Source organism: Natator depressus, chromosome 6 (assembly GCF_965152275.1).
Source record: "Natator depressus isolate rNatDep1 chromosome 6, rNatDep2.hap1, whole genome shotgun sequence".
Taxonomy (NCBI): domain Eukaryota; kingdom Metazoa; phylum Chordata; order Testudines; family Cheloniidae; genus Natator; species Natator depressus.
In genome coordinates, this window is record NC_134239.1 from 52,109,855 (window position 1) to 52,130,532 (window position 20,678).

Genomic DNA, 20,678 nt, shown 5'->3' on the forward strand with positions numbered 1-20,678 from the left:
AGGTGTCATCAGAAAGATGCATGCACATTCACTTAATGTTAATCTAAGGATGGATGAAGGACTGAGTGGGCGCTGCAGATGTAAATTGTCTAGGTAGCTGAAACCTCATCCTGGAAAAACTAAGCTATCCCTACTTCATGTTACAAACAGGAGGCAGAAGACAAAGTTATTTCAAGTATAGCAACAACAGGGTGCTTTGGCATTTTACAGACAGATACAAAGACAGGGTCTTTGCCCCAGAGAACTTACAGTGCTGAGAGAGAGAGTGCAGAAACACAGGAGAGGAGCAGTGTGATTAGAATGGTGCAGCTCAGGTCATCCACAGCTTTTGCTTAGATTTTTTTATTTTAAGGAGTAAAGCTTTTTCATTGTCAGTTTAATATTTGTCTGACGAGAGGGGCAAGGAAAAAAGGCAGAAACATGTGCAGCTTCCATTCTCCTGAAAGGGTCTGTGCTTTATTAGGAGCTATAGCACCACACCCAGACCAGTGCAGTTTTGTGGGTGCCTGCTTTATTTTGTTAATATCAGCCAGAATTTCTCATCTGGCAAACAACACCAAATTGAAAAATGCGGTAACAGGAAAGCAATGGGTAGAAACTGTAAATTGGAATGTTCACAATGGTGCTGTCTTACATGGGTGTGTTAGTGGCATGTGATGTTTACCATCTGTCCCCTGGAAAAGAAAAACATCCTGAGAAACAGGATGTACATTCTCCACACTCCTCCCTCTCAGTAAAAGTGAAAATGAGGAGATCTGGGCTGATTTAAAATACATTACTGAGATTAACATTCCTGGGTTTCTTTGATTTCAGTGTGACCCTCTGATTATTTATCTGTTACCACATTCCTGTTTTAATAAAACATACTTTCCTCCTGGTAATATCTAGGTCAGACTTTCATGGTTCTCCCTGCACCACCACCTGCCTGGATTAGCAGACCACAAAGTAACAGCAGCCATTATTGCTGCTGGGGCCAAAACAATTAAGAGCTATCTCCCTACTAGGTGGAGAAGGGTATCCAAAACGATGCAGGAATATTCCTGGGGAAAAGGCACTAATTTCCTTGGACCCTGACCCTGTCATCAGCTCCTTCCAGGCAGAACCCTGCTTCCACATGGAGCACATTGCAGGATCGACATCTAGCTGCTTCCTTAGCAAGCCTTACTGCCGTGCATAGGGTTAAGTTTAGGGCAGATGAAGGAATTTACCTCTAAGTTTATTGGCAAGGCACTCTTCTCTGGAGCAATGAGTGAGGATAATTCATTAGGATGAAGTGCGTATTTCAGACTACGTCAATTTGCTGTCAGTGCAGGTGGCAGGCAGTGATGTACCACCGTCCTTATCCTTTAGGTTTCCATGTCCGTACCAATAATTTATGACATGGCCCAAAGTCTCAAAGCAACATTGGGATTTATTATTTCTTTTGAAAAAGCTCACTCCAAGGCCCAGATCTTATATGCAAAGTTTCATCCTGCATCTTATTTTGCATTGCTGAGTTATAACCCCCTAAATTACCAACAGAAGCCCTGGCAAATTCTTGCTAACAGCACTAATGGATGCTATTATAAGTCTACTGCTCGCTGGCACTGAACCTTCGCATCTCATCTCCATAAAGGGTCGCTGTCAACTTGAAAAATTGCATTTCTGTCTGAAAAAGCGATACTTTTGTTACAAATAATACCTCAGAGACAGTAACTGGAAGAGATAAGGCTAGGGTGGAAATGTATTTAATACTATTCAGTTTGTTTACTTTGTGCGTTTGGTAGCACTTTGTGTCATGTCTGTTTCACTGTTATGCTGATGCACAGTTGTGCTTCCTGTCCCCTGTGCTAGCAAGATGACTTCCTTCCTGCACTGCTCTAGGGAGGATCTCATGCACTCTGTGTCCCAGGCCCTGTACCAATAACAGCAGCAAAGCTGAAGCTGAAAAGGCAGCAAGCAGGTGGAAATGTGCCCAGAGAGGAAGTGGAGTGGGAGGACAGGTGCGCTAGGCATGTTGCTCTTGAGTTGCTTTAAGAGATCTTTGTAATATTGCAGAAGAGCAGAAAAACCCTTAGAATATTATTGTACAGACCTTTTGTAAATGTCTATGCATGCTGTTATTTAAAGGGGCTATATCAGGAATTTGCATTGTTTGAAACTGTCATTTTAAAAGATTTCAAATTGTCAGTGTATAACACTGTTGCTTTCTCTTGGGATGCCAAAGCTGTCCCTGCCAGGATCTGCGTCTAAACACAGAAGGAAGGATTGGCATGAATCCTTTTCCATTAAAAAGGCAAATGACTGGCGAAGTGTTCTACTGACAGGCATCGGGCTCCCTCCAGTTCTGCCAGCCTCCCCAGGAATCTGCTCAAGTGCCTCAGCCTACAAATGTGCTTGCACATGACAGGCATTTTGCGAACCAGTGAATAATCTCCCCTTCACCCCTCTTTTTATGCCAAAGTAAGTGGCTCTGTTTGGGCTGTGGCAGGCACCTGATTCATCCCAGCCTCTCATCGCCCCAGCCCCAGACTGTGCCTTTCTACAGATATACTGGGATGGTGGCTCAAATTAGAAGGCCAAGTTCGCCATCTTCTGGGGAAAACATGCAAGCTCCCTGAGAGACAAGGTGGGTGAGGTAATCTGTTTTCCTTAGTGGCCCAACTTCTGTTGGTTAAAGAGAGAAAGTTTCAAGCTACACAGAGCTCTTATTCAGGTCACTGCAAACAAGCTACCTGGACAGTTGGCACAAACGTATTCATTCATTCCTACCATTCATTCCCTGTCTCCTGTTCAGGGCTGGTTTAACCCATCACTGGGCCATAGGCAAACATACACCTCTAGGTCCCTCTACTGGCCAGCTAAACTAGCTGCTCCCAAGCAGGATGGATCCAGGTATATTAACCCTGTCCTGGCCAGCACAGCTGCACTAGTGTTCTATTAACCCAAGCATGTCTGGTTCCTGCTGCACAGCTGTTGCTTAGTTAATCCTCTCCTACCCAGGTCAGTGACTAGCTCCTGATGCACAGACACTGCCTTATTGACCCCCTTGTGTCTGCCCTGCCCAGGGCTTCCGGCCACTCCCCTCCCAGCTGGCTGCCCCATACGGGCACTCACTGCAGCTCTCTGTCCAATAGCAGTTCTTGAGGCTGTCACTGAGCGAGTCCAGTGTGCAGAGCAAAGGGGACATGGTCTGCTGGAAGGGGAAACGCTGGTGCAGGAGCCAGCCCCATGGCAGCCGTGAGGAGGAACAGTGCTGACCAGCGTTCCCTCTAATTTTTTCCCACGCACGTGCGGAATGAATTTTCTTACGTGCACCAATATGGAGGTGATGGGTGACACATCACCTCTATATCGGTGCACATAACAAAATTCATGTGGCAGGGCTGGGGCAGAGGGTTGGGGTGTGTGGGGGGTGAGGACTCCAGCTGGCGGTGCAGGCTCTGGGGTGGGGCCAAAGATGAGGGGCTCCGGGCAGGGGCAGAGGGTTTGGGTGCAGGCTGTGGCTGGGGGTGCAGGTTCTGGGATGGGGCTGGGGCTGAGGAGTTTGGGGTGCAGGCTGCCCCGGGGCTACGCTGGGGAGAGAGGACTTCCCTAAGCTCTCTCCCCACAGCAGCACCTGGGCTGGAGGGGAGAGGTGCCTCTCCCTGCCGCGGCAGGTCCAGGGCTGGGGGAGAGGCATCTCTCCCCGCTGCAGCCCTGAGCACCAGCAAGGCACTTAATAGGCTGCTGTGTGGCCAGGCAGCTTAGAGGGAACTTATGTGCTGACTGCCCCATTGTTCACTTAAATTTCACCTGGCTGCTCCTCCATCATGACAGATGGGCAGCTGGGCCAAATTTGAGTGTGTGGCAGTGCTGGTGCCCAGGGTCACAGCACCATTCAGGTTGCCCCCCCACCCCAAATTTGGGCGGTAGGCACATGCCTCCTTTGCCTATGCATTAATCTGACCCTGCTTCTGTTAGCATGTTCATGAGAGAGGTGTGATCTGAGGACAAAACCAGGCATTAAAGTCTGCTGTATTCTGGTGCTAGCTCTGGCGCTGCTATGCTCTGTAAACTTGGGCAAGCTGCAGACCCTGTCTGTGCGTGTATCCATCAAATGTGGGTTACCATCCTTACCTATCTATCTCATGGGCACAACATATCCATGGGTGTAAAACTCAGTATTCTTATTATGCACCAGTGCATCATTAATGTATTTCAGCAGCAGCTTCAGAAATGTCAGTGGATATATGTGTACTTTGTCAGCCCAAGAAATGAAGAGTTACGAGGAGATGCTGCTGTGGCCACAGACCAAAGCAGGCGCCCCCTACATTTAAAGTGGCAATGACTGGAGGTGATAACTAGCAAGTGCACTGGTGCACCTCTTTAGAGCACACGGAAAATCAGGAAATCCACAGTTGCTCGGCCCACCTAGTGATTATTTATTAATGGACTAATTAATTAGTTTTACTAGTGTATTATTCATTGATAAATATTCAGGCCATGATTTTAAGAAATGGATGCAGACAGTTAGGCTCCCAAATCGGCACCTCAATAAGTGCCCTGATGTTCAAGGGCTGAGCACTCAGCATCACCCATTGTCTTTCAAATCATATTGGAAAACTCTCAGTTACTTGTCTCTCGTTTTTAATTTGTCTCTGCTGTTTGGGAGGAAGTATGGTCTAATGTGTAGTGCATGGGACGTCAGACGTGCTGGCTTCATTGCCAGCTCTCTCACTGACTCCTTGTGTGGCCTTGGGCAACATTCCTTATGGCTCAATTTCAGACATGCCAAACCCGTGAAAAAAACACAGAAATTGGGCTTGTTTTTGGCTTAATTGGCTTGTGAGTTGCTTGCTGGTTAGTTTTTGGCTTATTGCTTGATTGGCTTGTAGCTTGTTCCTTTTTTTTTGATCGGCTCCCAGCAAGCAGAGGGAAGGGGAGGCAAGTAGGGGCAAGGCGGGGAGAGAGTCAGGGGTGCACAGTGGGCCCACCACAATCCCAGACTGCACGCCGGGGGATCTAGTCACATACAGCGCTGGGGTTCGTAGGGTTGGGCTGTTTTGGCCTTGTTTTGAAATGGGATTAGCTTGATTATTGGCTTATTGTGAAAGACGGGGTGCTTATTTACTGTGTGAAAGTTGGCAACTGTGCTCAATTTACTCATATGTATAACTGGGACAATAATTCCCAATGTGCGTGCCTCTGAGATGTGTTTGTGAGGCTTAATTCATTGGTATTTTTTAAGTGATTGGCAATACCTGAATCAGTGCTATCATCACCCTATTAGTGCTAGTGTACAACATTTTAGGATACAGCAGTAAGGGGACATATAGTATTGCCTTGTACTGGTACAGAGCTTGCTAGCATGGTGACATCTCTGATGTGCTTATTGGAAAGCAGAAAACCTATAGAAGCTTAAATTATATAACCTTAATCAAGTTACATCTAGTATGTGACAGCTATTCAATAAGCAAGGCCCAAGTGGTGCTGGTATTAACCTTCTATATAAAAAGAAATCCGCCAACCACCTACCCAAAAGCTGCCCAGAAAGAAGAAAAATGCACAGAGGTTAGTGTAATCACTATACCATTGTAATGAAAGTTTCTAATGCCAGCAAAGGTGCTGCGGTTGAAGGCAGTGGCACTTGTAGACAAGCTGGAAGCTAATCAGTCAGTCATTGGCATGGTGTTCAAAGCCAACCACCATGCAGAGCACAATCTGGCTCTCTTGGTAGCGAGAGTGCTTTCGTCTGAATGAGTTCTCTTCGGAAGGAGCTATTGTCCTCAAACGAGAGGACTGAAAAATCAGCCAGTCTCCCTCTTATAATAAAGGCCCCACACTACTACAGTGATGTGAACGAACATTTTAAGTGTCCTCATCAGGAACCCAAAAATCTATGCTGAGGGAGCTTACATCTTGAAAGGCAGTGTGATCAAGGGGTTGGAAAAGAGACTTCTGAGCCGGGACTTGGGTTCTAGTCCCCGCACTGCTAATGATTCATTAAGACCTTAGGCAAGTCACTTTACTATTCTATGCCTTAGTTAAGCCACCTGTATATTATTTCCCTGAATTAATTAGGGCTTGTAAGGACTAAGACCCTTTTCTACATGCTAAAGAAGTGCAGACTGTCATTAATTAAAGACGGGCCTGAGCTGTGGTGTTCAGATCCAGAGTTTCTATTGGGCACATTATAGAACAAGGAGCCTACATGAAGCGTGGATCTAGATCTTGGGTCTCAGCTATTCTCTTTCCCCACAAAACAGCGTGAGGGAGTTTGAATGAGATTTTGCCTCAGGCCCATCTTTAATTACATCCATGAGATGGGAGAGGGCAGGAAAGATGAGACTCATTTGATCTAGAGCTTCACTCCAAAAGGAGGAAAGAGACAGCTAGAGGATCAGCTCTGTCTGAGTAAGAAAGGAACAAACCTGAACTCGCCACCCAACCAATACAGAGAGCAGGTGGCACAGCGAGACTGAGGGAACGTGTCTGGAGAGAAGCGAATGTATTCAGAATAAACCTGAAGTCAATCAAGTAACAGTTTATTTTTTTCTTTTATTAAAAAGATTCATTTTACATGAAGATGTAACTTGGCCTTTTGGGGGTACAGACACCAGCTGTGGTACACACAGTTGCTATTGATTCTTTATCATCTAAATTTCTCTTCACACCTTTTTTCGTTCTGCAGGGAAGACAAAGCCTAAGACTATTAAACCCAACATAAGTGAGCAAAACCCACCCTCTTTTCTTTTCAGCCAGAAGGAAGAAATTACTTGCTACTAAAGATGTTCCAACCCAGTTACTTACAGTGAGCTGCTCAGACTAGTCATTTTGCAAATAGTAATATGGAGTCAATCAGAAGGGAATGCACTGCAGAATAATTGTCCTATTTCAAAACATTATCCTGTAATAACAATCTGTAGCCTAGCTATGCCTCATTGAGAGGGAGAGAGAGATATGTACAGCATGCACCTCAGTACACACAGCTTCGAGAGAGAAGCACTCTTGTTGTCTGGTAACGCTGGAAGCCAGCCCATCAGCTAGCCTCAGTCTTTTCGTCCCTAATCTCAGGGCAGGGAAACAGCGTTCGCTCCACTGGCTGCTGCTATTTCCCATTACAACCCTTGCGATTAAGTCAGGCTCTGAGTCCTTAAATCCTTCTCTGAATGGGAGACCAGTTTTTGTTCAACAACATTAGTAAAATGCTTCTGGCACCAGAGCAAGTGCACCTTGAAGCATCTGCTTTTGGAAAGCTGTGTTATTACCTCCCCCTTCCCCACCCCCCAACAAAAAAAAAATCAAACCATTTTTAAATTTTGATTGGTAGAGAGAGAGAGAGAGATACCAGTCTGTAAGATATCAGAGCTCTATTTGTAATAGAGGAGAGTTCCTTTCCAGGTACAAATGGCAGGTGAAATTCACATCCCAGGCATTCATTTGTTTGCTACAGCAGAGAGTTGATCTCGGATCCTTCCCAGACCATCTAACATAGTGTCTAGGGTTTCTTTATTCAGCTCCACAGTCACTGAAGAGATCACAGGGCTATCCCCACACAAGGCAGCATCTTCCTGAATCTGAAGTAGAAATGTGGTTTGCACTCACATGAGACATCCACATATACAACCCCCTCCCCCACAATGTCTCCATTCGAATCAGAATTGATTGGAGATGGACTAAAAATAGCTGACCTACACCACAATTTCCCCTCCTGAAGGACCACAGCGTGCTCCCCAAATTGTGTACATCACCAGTGAAATGCAGCTTCCTCTGTGGGAGAAGGCGACAATGAGTAAAGGGGAGGTTCTGACCAAGGATACCAGGGCAAAACCCTCTCTTACTAGAAATATCAATGGGCTCTTTAGAGTCCACACAGAGTACACAGCTACCAGATTTTTCTCTCCCCGCCGAATATCTCCTCCAGAAGAGACCGCCCATCCCAACTCACTTTAATGGCTCTTGAAGAATGAGGGGTTGAGTAGACCCTCCTGGGATTTAAACTTTTATGTCCAGGGAGTCTAGCTATTTCCACCCCATCTCAGCTGATCAACATATCAGTGAGTGAGGTCTCTTCAAAGGCTACTGTGAGCCAAACACTATCTCCAGAATAATCTACTAAAGAGAGGGTGGGCTAAAGAGTGAATAACTGTCTTGGAAGAAGGGCAGATGGCACCTTATGATTTGCTAGGCTAATGCTGTCCCCATATTTCAGAGAACGCATGTTGTCCTCGGGCCCAGCAAGCTGGCTCCTTGTAACAGCAGAGCACCCTCCCATACTGCAAAGAGTCTGTCACAGTTTCCCCTCTAGACCTCATACATGCGGGTTCCAAGTATACTGCTCTCTTGCATTATTTCTGTTTGTGCCCATCTAGCAGCACGAGGAGCTTGTCACTGAACTCTTCTATGCTGCCACAGAGAGTTCAGGTGCAAGAGAGTCAGTCACCTAGACACTATAACCCATGGAGGGTTGGAATCAATTAGCATTACCTTCAACTGTAGCAGGCAGGTGGGGACTGCCATTCTGCCAATGCTGTCCGAGGACGTCTTGATGTCCACTCTCCAGTCCATATCAACCAGTCGAGGCAGGGAGACTGTAGGATTGAAAGTTACGTGTTAGTAAATTAATGACTTGGGCTTGTCCACATGCAGTGATTCCAGCCTTTGCAATGGGAGCCAGCGAACTGTTGCAGATCCCATTTCCATGCCGGAAAATTGCACTGAAACAAACCAAAGGCTTCTAATTTCAACAGAGGCACTTGGCACCTTCTGGTTCCCAATCAGCCCTCTGCTCTGCACTACGCATAAGCGGCTGGCAGCTGGACACCCCCTCCCGTGGCAATGAAACAGCACACAAGGTTATCCCAGCACCCCACGCAAGGGTGGTAGCATGCAAGACAACCCTAGAAAGAGTGTAAAACAACTGGGGGAGGGGAGCAATAAGGTTCACTAACTCCCCTCTCCAAAGGCATCCCAGCATCTCTCTTGCCTTAGTGAACTGGCTTGCTGCCTGCAACTTACAACCAGCATTTGAGCGTGCCCTGATTTGAGCCCTACAGTGTGTCTCAAAGATAAATCATGTAGGAATGATCTGAAAACTAAGCAATGTAAAGTACATGATTTCCACCCCCATGCCTGTTAGCAAAGGAACTCCAGTGTGCAGTGTATGTGCAAGGGGACATCCACCTCCCTGCGCCTGGCCAATTCATTAAAAGCACTGAGACACTTCCACTTGATGGATGACTAATGGACCTTATTTCTATTGGACTAGAGCTAACGAATTCAACAGCAATTCAATGCAATACTCATGTACGTGCTTAAGAGGCCCGAAACACTATAAACCATTCAAGAGAATAAGGCTCTTTGAACTTGGCTGACAGTTCAATCATTTGTATATCTGTATACCACCTAGGAGAGCAAAGGGTTACATCATCTCATCTGATGGAGTGCCCACAGCCTAGCTGTGTCTTTCAAGGTTATTAAGAGGTCAGAGGCTGTGCAAGCTTAAAAGCATCAATACTAAAGCAAGTCTGCCAAGGCAGCAGGATGATCACATGACTCACTGTGTGTCCAAACTGGAAAAGCTACTGATACATGAAAAGCCTTGGAAAATAACTACAAACTGCATTCCAAAGCAAACTGTTTTCCCATCCCACAAAAATATAAATAAATAAAATAATTTCCCATTCACCACCTGGAGGAAACCGAGACCTTTCAAGGAAAAGCAAAGAGAGACCCCAAAACAGCCAGGTGGTCAGAGGACTCACCTGCAATGGGAGAGCCAAGTTCAAGCACTGACTCAGCCCAGTGTGGAGCCTGCTCTTGCCATCTGTCCCCAGAGCTGAACCCCAGGAAGCAGTGCAGCCTTGGGTGGCAAGCGCTTGTCTTTGGAAGCCATGCCCAGTTACAGTCCAGTGTTTGGCAGCATTCACAACACAATGTAAGATGCATCTGTTTAGTCTTGTCTTTTAATTGGCAAGGGAGTCACTGCCGGTAGATTTGGAGGCCCAGGAAACTGTCCTAATTTTTATGAGCATGTCAATCGACCATTCAGAATGTTTGTTGTTCCAATCATCATATCTGCCCCTCTGTAATGTGCAGCAGATGCCTTATAAACAGCAAAAGCATAATCCACCATTTCCCAGAAAATAATCTCTCTTTCCAACAGGATATTCCACCATGTTCAGCAGTTAGTACTAGGTTAAAATAACGGCCAGAAGCCCTAGAGCAGGGATTCCTGAACGTGGTCCAAGGGCCACCAGCAGTAAGGAGAGCCATTGCTGATAGGCCATGGAGAGTTGGTTGGGCACATGGTGCTAGCTCATCTCATTTCCTAGATCATATTGCAATGTGAAGATATGTGCAAAAGCACGGTTAGGACAATATTTAGTGTAAGCAATTGCTGTAATTGCCAGTGATGTTATGCAACCGTGGAACAACCTCTCCCCATGATTTGTATTTTATCAAGATGTTTGAAAACCCCTTCCCTAACGATTTTCTTATGGCAGTGTTTTCCCAGAGTGTTCGGGAAAACACTCCACTGCCCCCCACCCCTACCCCATTGGGAGGGGCAAGGAGGGCCCACACTGGCCTCAAGCTGTTCTCTAGAGCATCAGCTTGCTTTTGAAAGAAAACTCTTTCAAATAAAAGCTTTAAAAAAACAGTGTAGCAAGTGTAATCAATGCAGACATCTGCTTGAGTTTGCAGACAGCCTGAAAAAATGTCTCCGAGGCGTGAACTGTCCAGGCACTTAAAAGGGGGCTAATTCAGATGCCAGTGACGATGCTTTAATTGTCAGCATTGTTAACTGGTCACTAAACACCAAAGCATGTGAGAAGGCCGAGGAATTGTACTATAAAGATCTATGCTAGCGTTTTCTATACCATGTGGGAGTGGGGGGTAGAGAGCAAGGACAGTTTGGGATGGCACTGAAGATGTATATACTGAAATACATAAGCCCTTGACAATCCATGGGAAGGTTGTAGGGTGGGGACAACATTGGTTTCGCTTCCTGAAGGGGGGCTCAGTTTTCAAAGAAGTTTGGCAAACACCATTTTAGTATACCTCAGAGTTTTACATTTCAAGGTCTCGCTAATCATTTTGGAAATATTCACAGCCTTAAAATGCAACCTGCTACTTACTCTGACTTGATTGTGCTTCACTCCTCCAGACGGAGCTGTGAAAGGGAAGAGAGAAAAAAAAATATGATCAGGGCTTTAAAAGAGATTACAGCAGCAGTGCAGAACAGGGATGGTGAGTAGGGTGGCTCCTTTCTGAAGGATCAGTCAGAAAAAATGGGTGGAGATATGAGACTACCCATAGCAGGTGGCAACTTTATTGTACCAACTGGAAGAGTTGATGGGGTGAAGAAACTAGAACAAAGGGGCAGGTTGGCCCGTGGTATTCAAGACAAAATTGCTTTGCCATCAGAAACTCAGTGCAATTTACTGATGACCTGTACATTTATCTTCAGGCTCCACAGCACAAGCTTTAATCTTTAAATTTTCTCCCTTACCTGTGAGACAGTCTGATAGGTGGTAATAATGGGCCACTGGTGAAGGCACTAGTCTGGGATTTAAGTGACAGAGGTTCAATTCCCTGCTCTATCACATGCTTCCTTGGGCTAGTCACTTAGGCCCGGATCACAAAAGGACGTAGGTGTTGCAATACCTTTTAGGTGCCTAGAAAACCACAGGAACAACACTGCAATCCGCAACACCTGAGTTAGGTGCCATAGGGCCCATAAAATGAATGGGGGAGAGAGAGAGAGATGCCTTTGAACTAGATCCACAAAAGCCAGTGCATTAGATGGGGAGCCACCTAAGCCCCACCCCTCTCACAGAGATAGGCACTATATATGGGCTGTAGGGAGGCACCTATCTTTGCTAGTGATCTGCAACCAGGAACCCCTCTGCTGGAATCATATGACTTAAGTGCCTAAGTCATTTCTTGTGAAAATGAGTTAGGTGCTTGACTCTGTCCACATAAAACAGCTGGAGGAGGATGGAAAGGTGGTACTACCCCCCCTTATAACTTATCCCAGGTGAGTGCTCTCACCAGAGTCATGTGGGAGACCCAAGTTCAATTCCACCCCTCTGCTTGAGGGACACAAAGGATTTTAACAGAGGTCTCCCACCTCTCAGGAGAATGCTGTAACCACTGAGCTATAGGATATTCTAACATAGGGCTCCCTCAGTCTCTCCTGTTGAAGCTGTTCCACTGTGTATAAATAAAAGTGACTGGAGCAGGGGAACTAGAACCTGGATCTCCCACCCAGAACTACAGAGTCACGCATTCTCTCTCTCTCGCCAACCCAATGACTCAGAGCTTGAGAAAATCCCGTAGATCAGTGGTTAAGAGTGCACGGATTGCTCTGGGGCTTAGATGGAAGTCTGGATGCCTAGAAGGAAGAAGCAGTGCATGTGCTCAGAGGCACAAACTCAGGCCCTGAGGGAAGTGTTACCCTGAAAATTTAGGCTGAGTTTACCCAAGTGAGTTTAGATGCCTACATGATTTGGCGAGAGTTTTGTGGATCACAGTGAAGCCTGAAACTGGGGTTTAGGCACCTTAATACCTTTGTGGATCTGGGTCTTTATTTGTCTCAGTCCCCTCTGTAACGCCGGGAAAGTAGTACTTGCTCTCAGGGGTGTTGTGAGGATAAATACATTAAAGATTGAGGTGCTCAGATACCATGGTAATGGAGGCTAGATAACTACCATCGACAGAGGGAGGGCTTGTCCCCTACCGCCATGTTTCTCAATCTTTTTGATACCAGGGTCCGGCTTGCAGCCTTCCTAAATTGTATCAGGGAGATCTCAGGGACCTGTTGTTGAAAAAACCCTGCCTTAACCCTTCCTAAACTCTTGGGGAAAACCTTAGCACGCATTCCAGGGGATAATCTACCATTCTATTGCAGGAAGTACCGTATTACATTACATCCCTCCCCCGCCCCATGGTGCTCAATGACTGTGGCAAAGGCTCACACCATTACCCCTTAGAATGCTGAGGTGTTCCAGACTGCCAGCCATGTGAATACTTGGTATGTCTAACACCCTCTTGCTTTACATCCAAATGAAAATCAAATGGCAAGCACTTACACATTTTCCAAAATTATCTTGGTCAGGAGGTTTTTTAGACTCTGGTGGAAGTTCTCTGGGAAAAGAGAGAGAATTTCTTCCGCAGATGACAGGCCCCGATACACAATGTGCCTGGTGAGGTTGTGCAAGCAGCCGACCAGCTGCAGGAAAGGAACAGATAATGGAAAAGAAGCTGAAGTGATGAAGGGTACCACATACAGCACGGGGAATGACTTAATGACTTCAGATGGGGCGCAGGGCAGTGTACGTTCATAGGCCAAGCTCCAGCAATCAGATGCACGCTGGCAGGCCCTCATGGAGCCAACTGCAAAATCAGTCATATAATTTCATTTTATGTAAGGAATGACAGCCCTTGATACGTGCTGCTCACAATCCACTGTACTCCAACCTGCACTCTCCAAACACAGACAGCTCCAGCTTTCTGTTCAAAATTCTGGGTCATGTCATCCAACTAAGTACTAAGCCCTTTACTAAGTACTGTAATTATAACTACTGCCCCAGGGCTTTCAAAAACAGCCAAGGCCCGATCTTCAGTGATGCTGAGCCTCTGGAGAGCCCTCTGACTTCAATCTAAGAAAGTCAGGTCCTAATTGCTCATATTACTACTTTACAGAAGAAATTACATTTAAGGATGAACTGGACACATGAAGTTACAGAAACTGGAAGCAGAATATGCTTATTGGGTTACCTTGCCCATCCCACTGCTGATGAAGGTTTGCGTCCTATAGTATATTCCTACCTATATTTTGTACTGGTTGTTCAGCCTTGGGAAAACGGAAAATCAATGGGACTTGAGCTCCGAAGTCACTTAAGCAATTTTGAATATTTTAACCCTAGATCTTGAAAAAATATAAGCTGGTTAGCATGATTTAGGTCCAAATCTTGCATGGTATTCTATAGGACACAGGTGTCTGTGCCAGTTGATCCTGATGTAGGACTGGGGTTTTAGCCATGGGCAGCAACTCAGTTTGAACAGAGCAAGTTTTAAAGCCATATTTTCACTCAACTCGTAGAATGAAACACAATGTATTAAAAACCTTGGCTAGGTAAATGGAGGAGGGAAAAAAGCCTGTTTGGATTGTACCCAATGCTTTCTTAACTTACTGCATGAAATAATTCAGAGTGGCTTTTAAAGGCATTTAATGTTTGTTCGTACACTGCTACAATTGCTTCATTATATTTAAGCACTTGAGATCTTTAAGGGGCTTTGCTAACATTGACCCGATTCATGACCCCTGCTGTAAGGTAGATGAATATATATTGAATTTGTATCCATTTTGACTGAGCAGAATTTCGTGCTCAAGTATCTGTAAGGACGTCCTGTCCTCACAGGCCAACACAGAGCCCCAGTGGAGTTCTGAGCCAGCCTGACGGCAGCACTGAGAACTCTGTACTGCCTCATTAGCCATCTCAGTGAAAGCAGATTATTAACTAACTGCTTTTAGTTTCAAAATCTGCTTCTCAGCAGGGTTTGGCTGCTTGTGAAGAGAGGAGCCAGAGGGAAAAGCACCTGTTACATGCAGGCCCTGTCAATGAGACTGTATTGTCATTGCTGAAGTGTCATTGCCCTCTTACTTGAGCTGCTTCTTCTGATGTCACAGACAGATTGGAACAGGTGCTGTCAATCAATTTGCTTGAGCCTCTTGTTGAGCTAGAAAAGCACTCTTGGCATAGTTGTCTAACTACGTCCTTTGAGGAAGCCTGGAAAATAATGAGCGCGGGGTTCAGAAACCATTGTTTATATGCAGAGAAACCAGTGAGTACTTCTATAGTGTTTTATAACTGCAAAGCACTGAACTAATAACTACTTACGCTTCAAAACTCCCCTGTGCAACAGGTTGGCATTATACTAATTTTGCAGACAGAGAAGTGACTTGCCTGAGGCCACACAGGGAGTTGGTGGCAGGAGCAGAATTGGAATTTAGGAGCACCAGGCTCCGAATCCTGTGTTCAGATCATACTGTGTTGCTGAATTATTTATGTGTGTTTTCAAAAATGGAATCTCCCCCCCCCCTTTTTTTTTTTAATCCTTAAAAGAGCAACAAATTAAATCAGTCCTACAAATCCTGTTACAATGCTACCTGACCACAGCAACCAGGAAAAAAATACTGCTTGAAAGGATGGGGGCAGGGGTGTCATTTATTAATACAGAAGCTTCCATTTTTCATTCTTCTGGTTCTGTCCTTAAGAGGCGACAGGGCTTGTAGAACTCATTTATGTGCATGGAATTGATCCACCATGGGGAGACAGCATTATTTGAATGCATCACCAATTTAAAACCTCCTCTCCCTTGTCTCCAAAATTTGCATAAATGACTACATACAGTTCATCTCTATAAGCAGCAGCTTCCAAAGTGTTGAGCCCAGGAAGAGAAACACCATTTAAGGCTCAAATACTTTTCATTCTCTCTTTTTATTAGTCACATTTAGCTGGCATATTTCTTCCTAAACTGCTTTACAAGCTCTATCCAGGGATCAGTGAAATGCAGCCACCTCTTGGGCAGAATTCAGCAGTTGTTTAACAGTACAGGGATTTTAAAAAGCAAACATCATCATGCTAACTTAGTACATTTGTGTCTTTTTTTTTTTTTTTTTTTACCTTCAATAAGATCTGCAGAGCTGCAAACTGCTCTTCTCTCACTGCAGCCATCTTTACTCTACCATGTGACTCTACCATGTGACTGCAGACACTAGAAATCGCAAGAGGTCAGTTTAAGTCATATGATTAGAGCTTCAGTTGCCTGGCATTCTGGAAGTTGTAGTTGTAACTGCAGCCTGATGGAGAATAGAAATAGTGGTGATTATTTTCATCTGAAGCCATTTAAAAATGTAATGGCTCAAACAGATAGTTCCTGGCATGGTTTTTTAACAGTATATTGCTGAAGCATGATACTGCAAACACTTAGGCATACGGGTAGCTTTACTTACATGAATAATTCCTAGTGAAGTCACTGGGACTGCTCACATGAGTAAAATTAGTCATGTGAGTGTTTGCAGAACGGAGGCCTCGCCTTGTAAAGGGGCACTGTCAATTTAAATTTGGCTCAAGGTTTGGCTGTTGTAGAAACAAGCCATTGTGAAGCCCAACACCAACAAAAATATTTCCACAAATGTAAAAACAAAAGCCAAAACCTCCAACAAAAGCAATTGTTTAAGTAAATAAACATTCCCCTGCTGAATTTCACACCCAAATGTTACAGCACTAAAGGCTGAAAAATGAAACTTACTCTAAATTACCAAAACTCAAAGGATTCATTTATTCTCATTGTCCATTTTGCACAGAGACTGTTTTCTGCTTCCGTTTCCCTGGCAGATCCCATACCTTTCTCTAAAACTATGCTACTGTATGTGATCGCAAATGTCCCTGAGCTAAAGCTCTGTATAGGAGTTTGTACTTGCTCTGTGTCCTTCATTCAAGAATCTCAAAGTTGTATAGAAACGTTAACTTTATGTACGCACTGTAGCACCCCTGTGAGGTACGTGAGGTGCACTGTCCCTTTGTGTTGTTTTTATTACTGTAGCCAATTTACAGCTGAGTAATCCTACCTAGATTGTAAGCACTATCTTTTTGTTCTGTGTTCGTACAGCGCCTAGCACAATGGGGTCCGGGTCCATGACTAGGCTCCTAGGCACTATGATAATATACATAATAATTAAATAATACTAATATTAATAAATATAGGGGCAGGGAAAGGTTAAATGATTTGCTCCTGGTCACATGGTGAGCTAGTGGCCCTGTTGGGAATGGACTGATGCACTGGGGGCTAGGAACACTTGTGCGCAGGGGCTCGGGAAGGATTCAGAAGTTTTCCCACAATATGCCATGAACTAATTCCTAAAGCGGTTCAATTTAGTGGGGTGCTAAGGCCCCTGGGATATGTCCCTCAAAAATCCTAGTGCCGAGCCTGTATAATCACAGCTACACGGGTATGAGTTGTGTGGAACTCTGCAGTGCGACTGCTTTGAGGCAGGGTCGGCAAGCACGGCTCTGCGTGCATGTGAGCCACCAGTTGGGTACACTCCGCACTGCAGACATACCCTAAGACCTAATAGTCCTGACTTCAAGTCCTCTGATCTAATCACTAGCCTACACTCCCTCCCAAAGCTCCAAGTATCTTCTCTATATGGGTATTTTCCACTGAATGCATCCGATGAAGTGAGCTGTAGCTCACAAAAGCTTATGCTCAAATAAATTTGTTAGTCTCTAAGGTGCCACAAGTACTCCTGTTCTTTTTGCGAATACAGACTAACACGGCTGCTACTCAGAAACTTCTCTATAGTGGATGCATAGTCTGGAGAAAGATGATCTAAGGGTTTGATCCTGGGAGGTGCTGAGTGTCCATTATCTTCAGCTGCTGGAAGCTGAAGGCATAAGGTTTACCACTATATTACTGCAATGGTATGGACCTTTATTCTAAGATACTGTTATATTTTCCCCTGAGAAGGGAAATTTAAATAAATCCTCTTTCAGTGAAAGAAACAGTCTCCTTTTGTCCTGTGTAATTCACCACACATCAAGTACTTTGCATTTTGCACAATCCAAGGACCTTCCCCAACCCCACGTCTCTGCCACACCACTGGCATCTCAATTTTCATTTGCATTGCTCCTCTGCAAATGAAAGAATAAATTGAACAGTGTAAATGTGCAAGTGTTATTTGCAGCATGATTGACAGCGCTTGGCGAGGGGAAAGGGCTTCTGCTTGCAGAGGAACTGATTTCACTTTCACATGCTGGGAACCCTTCAAGGGCAGAAGAATCTGAAGGGAGAGGAGTTTATTTTCTATCATTTTTCATGAGCAACCGGAAATGAGACTCTGGGGGGAGCTATTTCAGGGTATGAGTTTACCAGCTGTGGCCTCTTGAAATTAATGAATATGATCGATCAGCTTAGAGAGGCACAATATGTTTGTGCTGCTGTTACCATTAAATTAACCTATTATAGGTAGTATATTATGTAAAGCTGCCTTACAGATCCATTCCAATGGAGGCACTCTCTCTGGAGTACTGACATGCTGTTGTGTAGGATGGAATGGGAGACAGACGTGACCTGATTGTTCAGCCAGGTAGTCCCATTACACAGCCCAGTTCATAGATCTACCCTGATCAGCCAGGGAACACAAGCTGTGATCAGATTATGGGAACTGCCACATCAGCTGTCCTTCCCCAAGGTGATATACTTGAGCTATTCTGGGAAAAAGTCTGGCCCTAGGGTTGCCAGGTGCCTGTTTTTTTTTTTTTTTTACCAGAACGCTGACCGGGCCGTTAAAAGTCCGGTTGGTGCTGGGCTGACAGGCACCCTACCTGGCTCCCAGAAGTGGCGACATGTCCCTCAGCTCCTAAGCGGAGGAATGGCCATGGGGGGCTCTGTGTGCTGTCCTCGCCCGGCTTTGAGTGCCGGCTCCGTAGCTCCCGTTGGTCGCGAGGGCGGCACCTGTGGGCGGAGGCAGTGTGCAGAGCCGCCTGGATGCACCTCTGCCTAGGAGCAGAGGGACATGTCGCGGCTTGCGGGGAGCTGCCCGAGGTGAGTGCTGCCCGCAGCCCAAAACCCTGACCCACTTGTCTAAGGAGTTAATTACACAAAGTGACCTGCCAGTCGAACAAACAGGAAGAGAGGTGGAGAGATGGAAAGGAGGGGTTTAGATGACTATCCTGGGCATCAAGGAGTCTGTGGCAAGAGAGAACATTTACTTGTGAGTCAGATATTCGGAACAAAGATATTGCCTGCCAGTAAACACAGCTGGAATTCTATTGCATTCGTGCTCCAACTGCTACTATGCACGCGCCTCCTACTGTCATAATTTCCTCACTGTAGGGGCCTTCTAATGATGGGGGAACAATGACATGTTTGATTTAATATAAAAATTGAATTAGTGGATAGCTCAGAAGTGGTCAAAAGCAGATAACGGTGCTCAGTAAGTATGCTGTATGTGGGGTAGGTGGCCTTTTTTTATTTGTAGTTTTTCCCTTCTCTTTCTTGGCAGCCTCAAGGAACAAGAGCCAGAACCAGATTTTCCCGTGTAACGGTTGGGGCAGAACCATGTTTAAACCATTGTGTCTCATCATTTTGCAGAAGGATGGTTCCAGTGGTTAGGATGCTAGCCTGGGACTTGGGAGACTGGGAGCAGGGATTTCCTCTCTTCCACTGACTTCCTCTGTGATCTTGGGCAAGTCCCTTAGCTTTTCTGAGCCTCAGTTCCCCATCTGTGCAATGTGGATGATAGAACTTCTCTACCTCCCGGGGGAATTGTGAGGCTAAATTCATGAATGAATGTGAGTCTCTCTGATACTATGGTAATAGGCTTTAAATAGATTCTATAAGCTGGTGCTTCCTCCTCAGAGAGTGCAGAACTTCTGAGTTGCTTGTTCCCTTGTGTCCCCTACATGGTGAATCCCCCATGCTGCAATGAACTCCGTTTGAGCTCCCCATTGACATCAGTGGGGTTTCATGTGGGCACAGAGGTCCACTGATAAGTTCATTGGTCAGGGCCTAGATAAGTGTAGGCAGAGGCATGGGGTAGCAACTATTAAATTTCATGGTGGAGTTTTTCTGGTGAGAAGTGGAAGGTTGTTCTTCATTAGGCCTTCCACTTAACTCTCACAGCAGATACAGTTAGATACTGCCTAATATCTTATCAGGCTGGGCCACATTTCATATATGAACATAATGGTTGTGCCCACATGGACCCCAGTGAAGTAAAAAAATCCTAGTTATTTGTGCAATATGGGCAAGGGCATGTGCAAGCTAACATCCATATGGGATTACCTTGCTCTCATGGTTTATGTATCATGCTCTCAGCTGGACCATGAAGGAATTAAGCCTTTCCATTGAGTGGAGGGGAACAACTCAACGTGTAGGGAAGACTGCCTCTTGCAAAGGAAAAAAACGGATTTGTGCCCCTTTTTGCTTCTTCATAATGGACAAAAAAGGCCTGAAAGCCTGTTGTAAAAAAACCAACAAACCAAAACCAAACCACGCCTCCAAGAAACAAAAAACCTAAACAAACCAACCTTTCAATCCTTCTTTATTCATCATAAAGAAGCAAAAACAAAGGACGAAATCTAGTTTTTAAAAATTTTGGGCCAGCCACCTTTAACCTTTGTCAGGTTCTAGAGAGAAGCCCATAGCTGTGGCTTGTTTTGGAAGATGCAGCTGACAGCTGGGCCTCAATAACAGAAACTCATAAGACATTAAGGGTTTGGTTGGGAGACTCCAGGGAATGAGTTAAGCTCCTGTGTACTATGGAGCCTGTGTTTGGGAGCCGTGGTCCCTTCTTTATATACTTCTTGCTTGAAGGCAGGCCTGTGCTATTGAGCTACATCCTGCTTGTGTGGTTAATTTCTCTGTTGCTTTGGAAAAATGACCCCTGAAGAACTGATTTTGGTCTTAAAGAGAAAGAGACATCTTTGTTTAAGCTGCTTTCATATTGCTTGCTTCTTTTAAAGGGTGAGCATTTTGTTAGCAATAAATGGTGTGACAGGCGGACAGAATTGTAGAAAAGACATGTTTATTGGTGGCCAACTTATATTGCTGAGTTCCAGGTGTCATGCCAAAATGGATCCATCTTGAAACCAAGCCATCTTTCTCTAGTCCCACTTATGTTTCAATACTGGGCAGCCCCTCTT

The 20,678-nt window shown here is 45.2% G+C and overlaps 1 protein-coding gene across 1 annotated transcript; it reads right to left on the reverse strand.

Moving 5' to 3' along the window:
- Positions 1 to 6,522: 6,522 nt before the first annotated feature.
- Positions 6,523 to 15,976, reverse strand: COMMD9 (COMM domain containing 9). The gene is made up of 6 exons (XM_074956994.1): positions 15,654 to 15,976; positions 14,631 to 14,756; positions 13,056 to 13,195; positions 11,100 to 11,134; positions 8,449 to 8,552; positions 6,523 to 7,538 (listed from the first exon to the last, which is right to left on the reverse strand). The coding sequence occupies exons 1-6, from the start codon at positions 15,729 to 15,731 to the stop codon at positions 7,398 to 7,400; spliced, it is 624 nt and encodes a 207-aa protein (XP_074813095.1). The 5' UTR covers positions 15,732 to 15,976; the 3' UTR covers positions 6,523 to 7,397.
- Positions 15,977 to 20,678: the final 4,702 nt, after the last annotated feature.

What these genes read in the sequence shown, in the direction of transcription:
- COMMD9 (XM_074956994.1), bottom strand. Translation starts at nt 15,731, where the DNA reads ATGGTAGAGTCACATGGTAGAGTAAAGATGGCTGCAGTGAGAGAAGAG. An exon ending in TGAAGCACAATCAAGTCAGA is followed by an intron (nt 8,553 to 11,099) that starts GTAAGTAGCAGG and finishes TCAATCCTACAG; the next exon opens with TCTCCCTGCCTCGACTGGTT. An exon ending in CCTGCCTGCTACAGTTGAAG is followed by an intron (nt 7,539 to 8,448) that starts GTAATGCTAATT and finishes TTTCTACTTCAG; the next exon opens with ATTCAGGAAGATGCTGCCTT.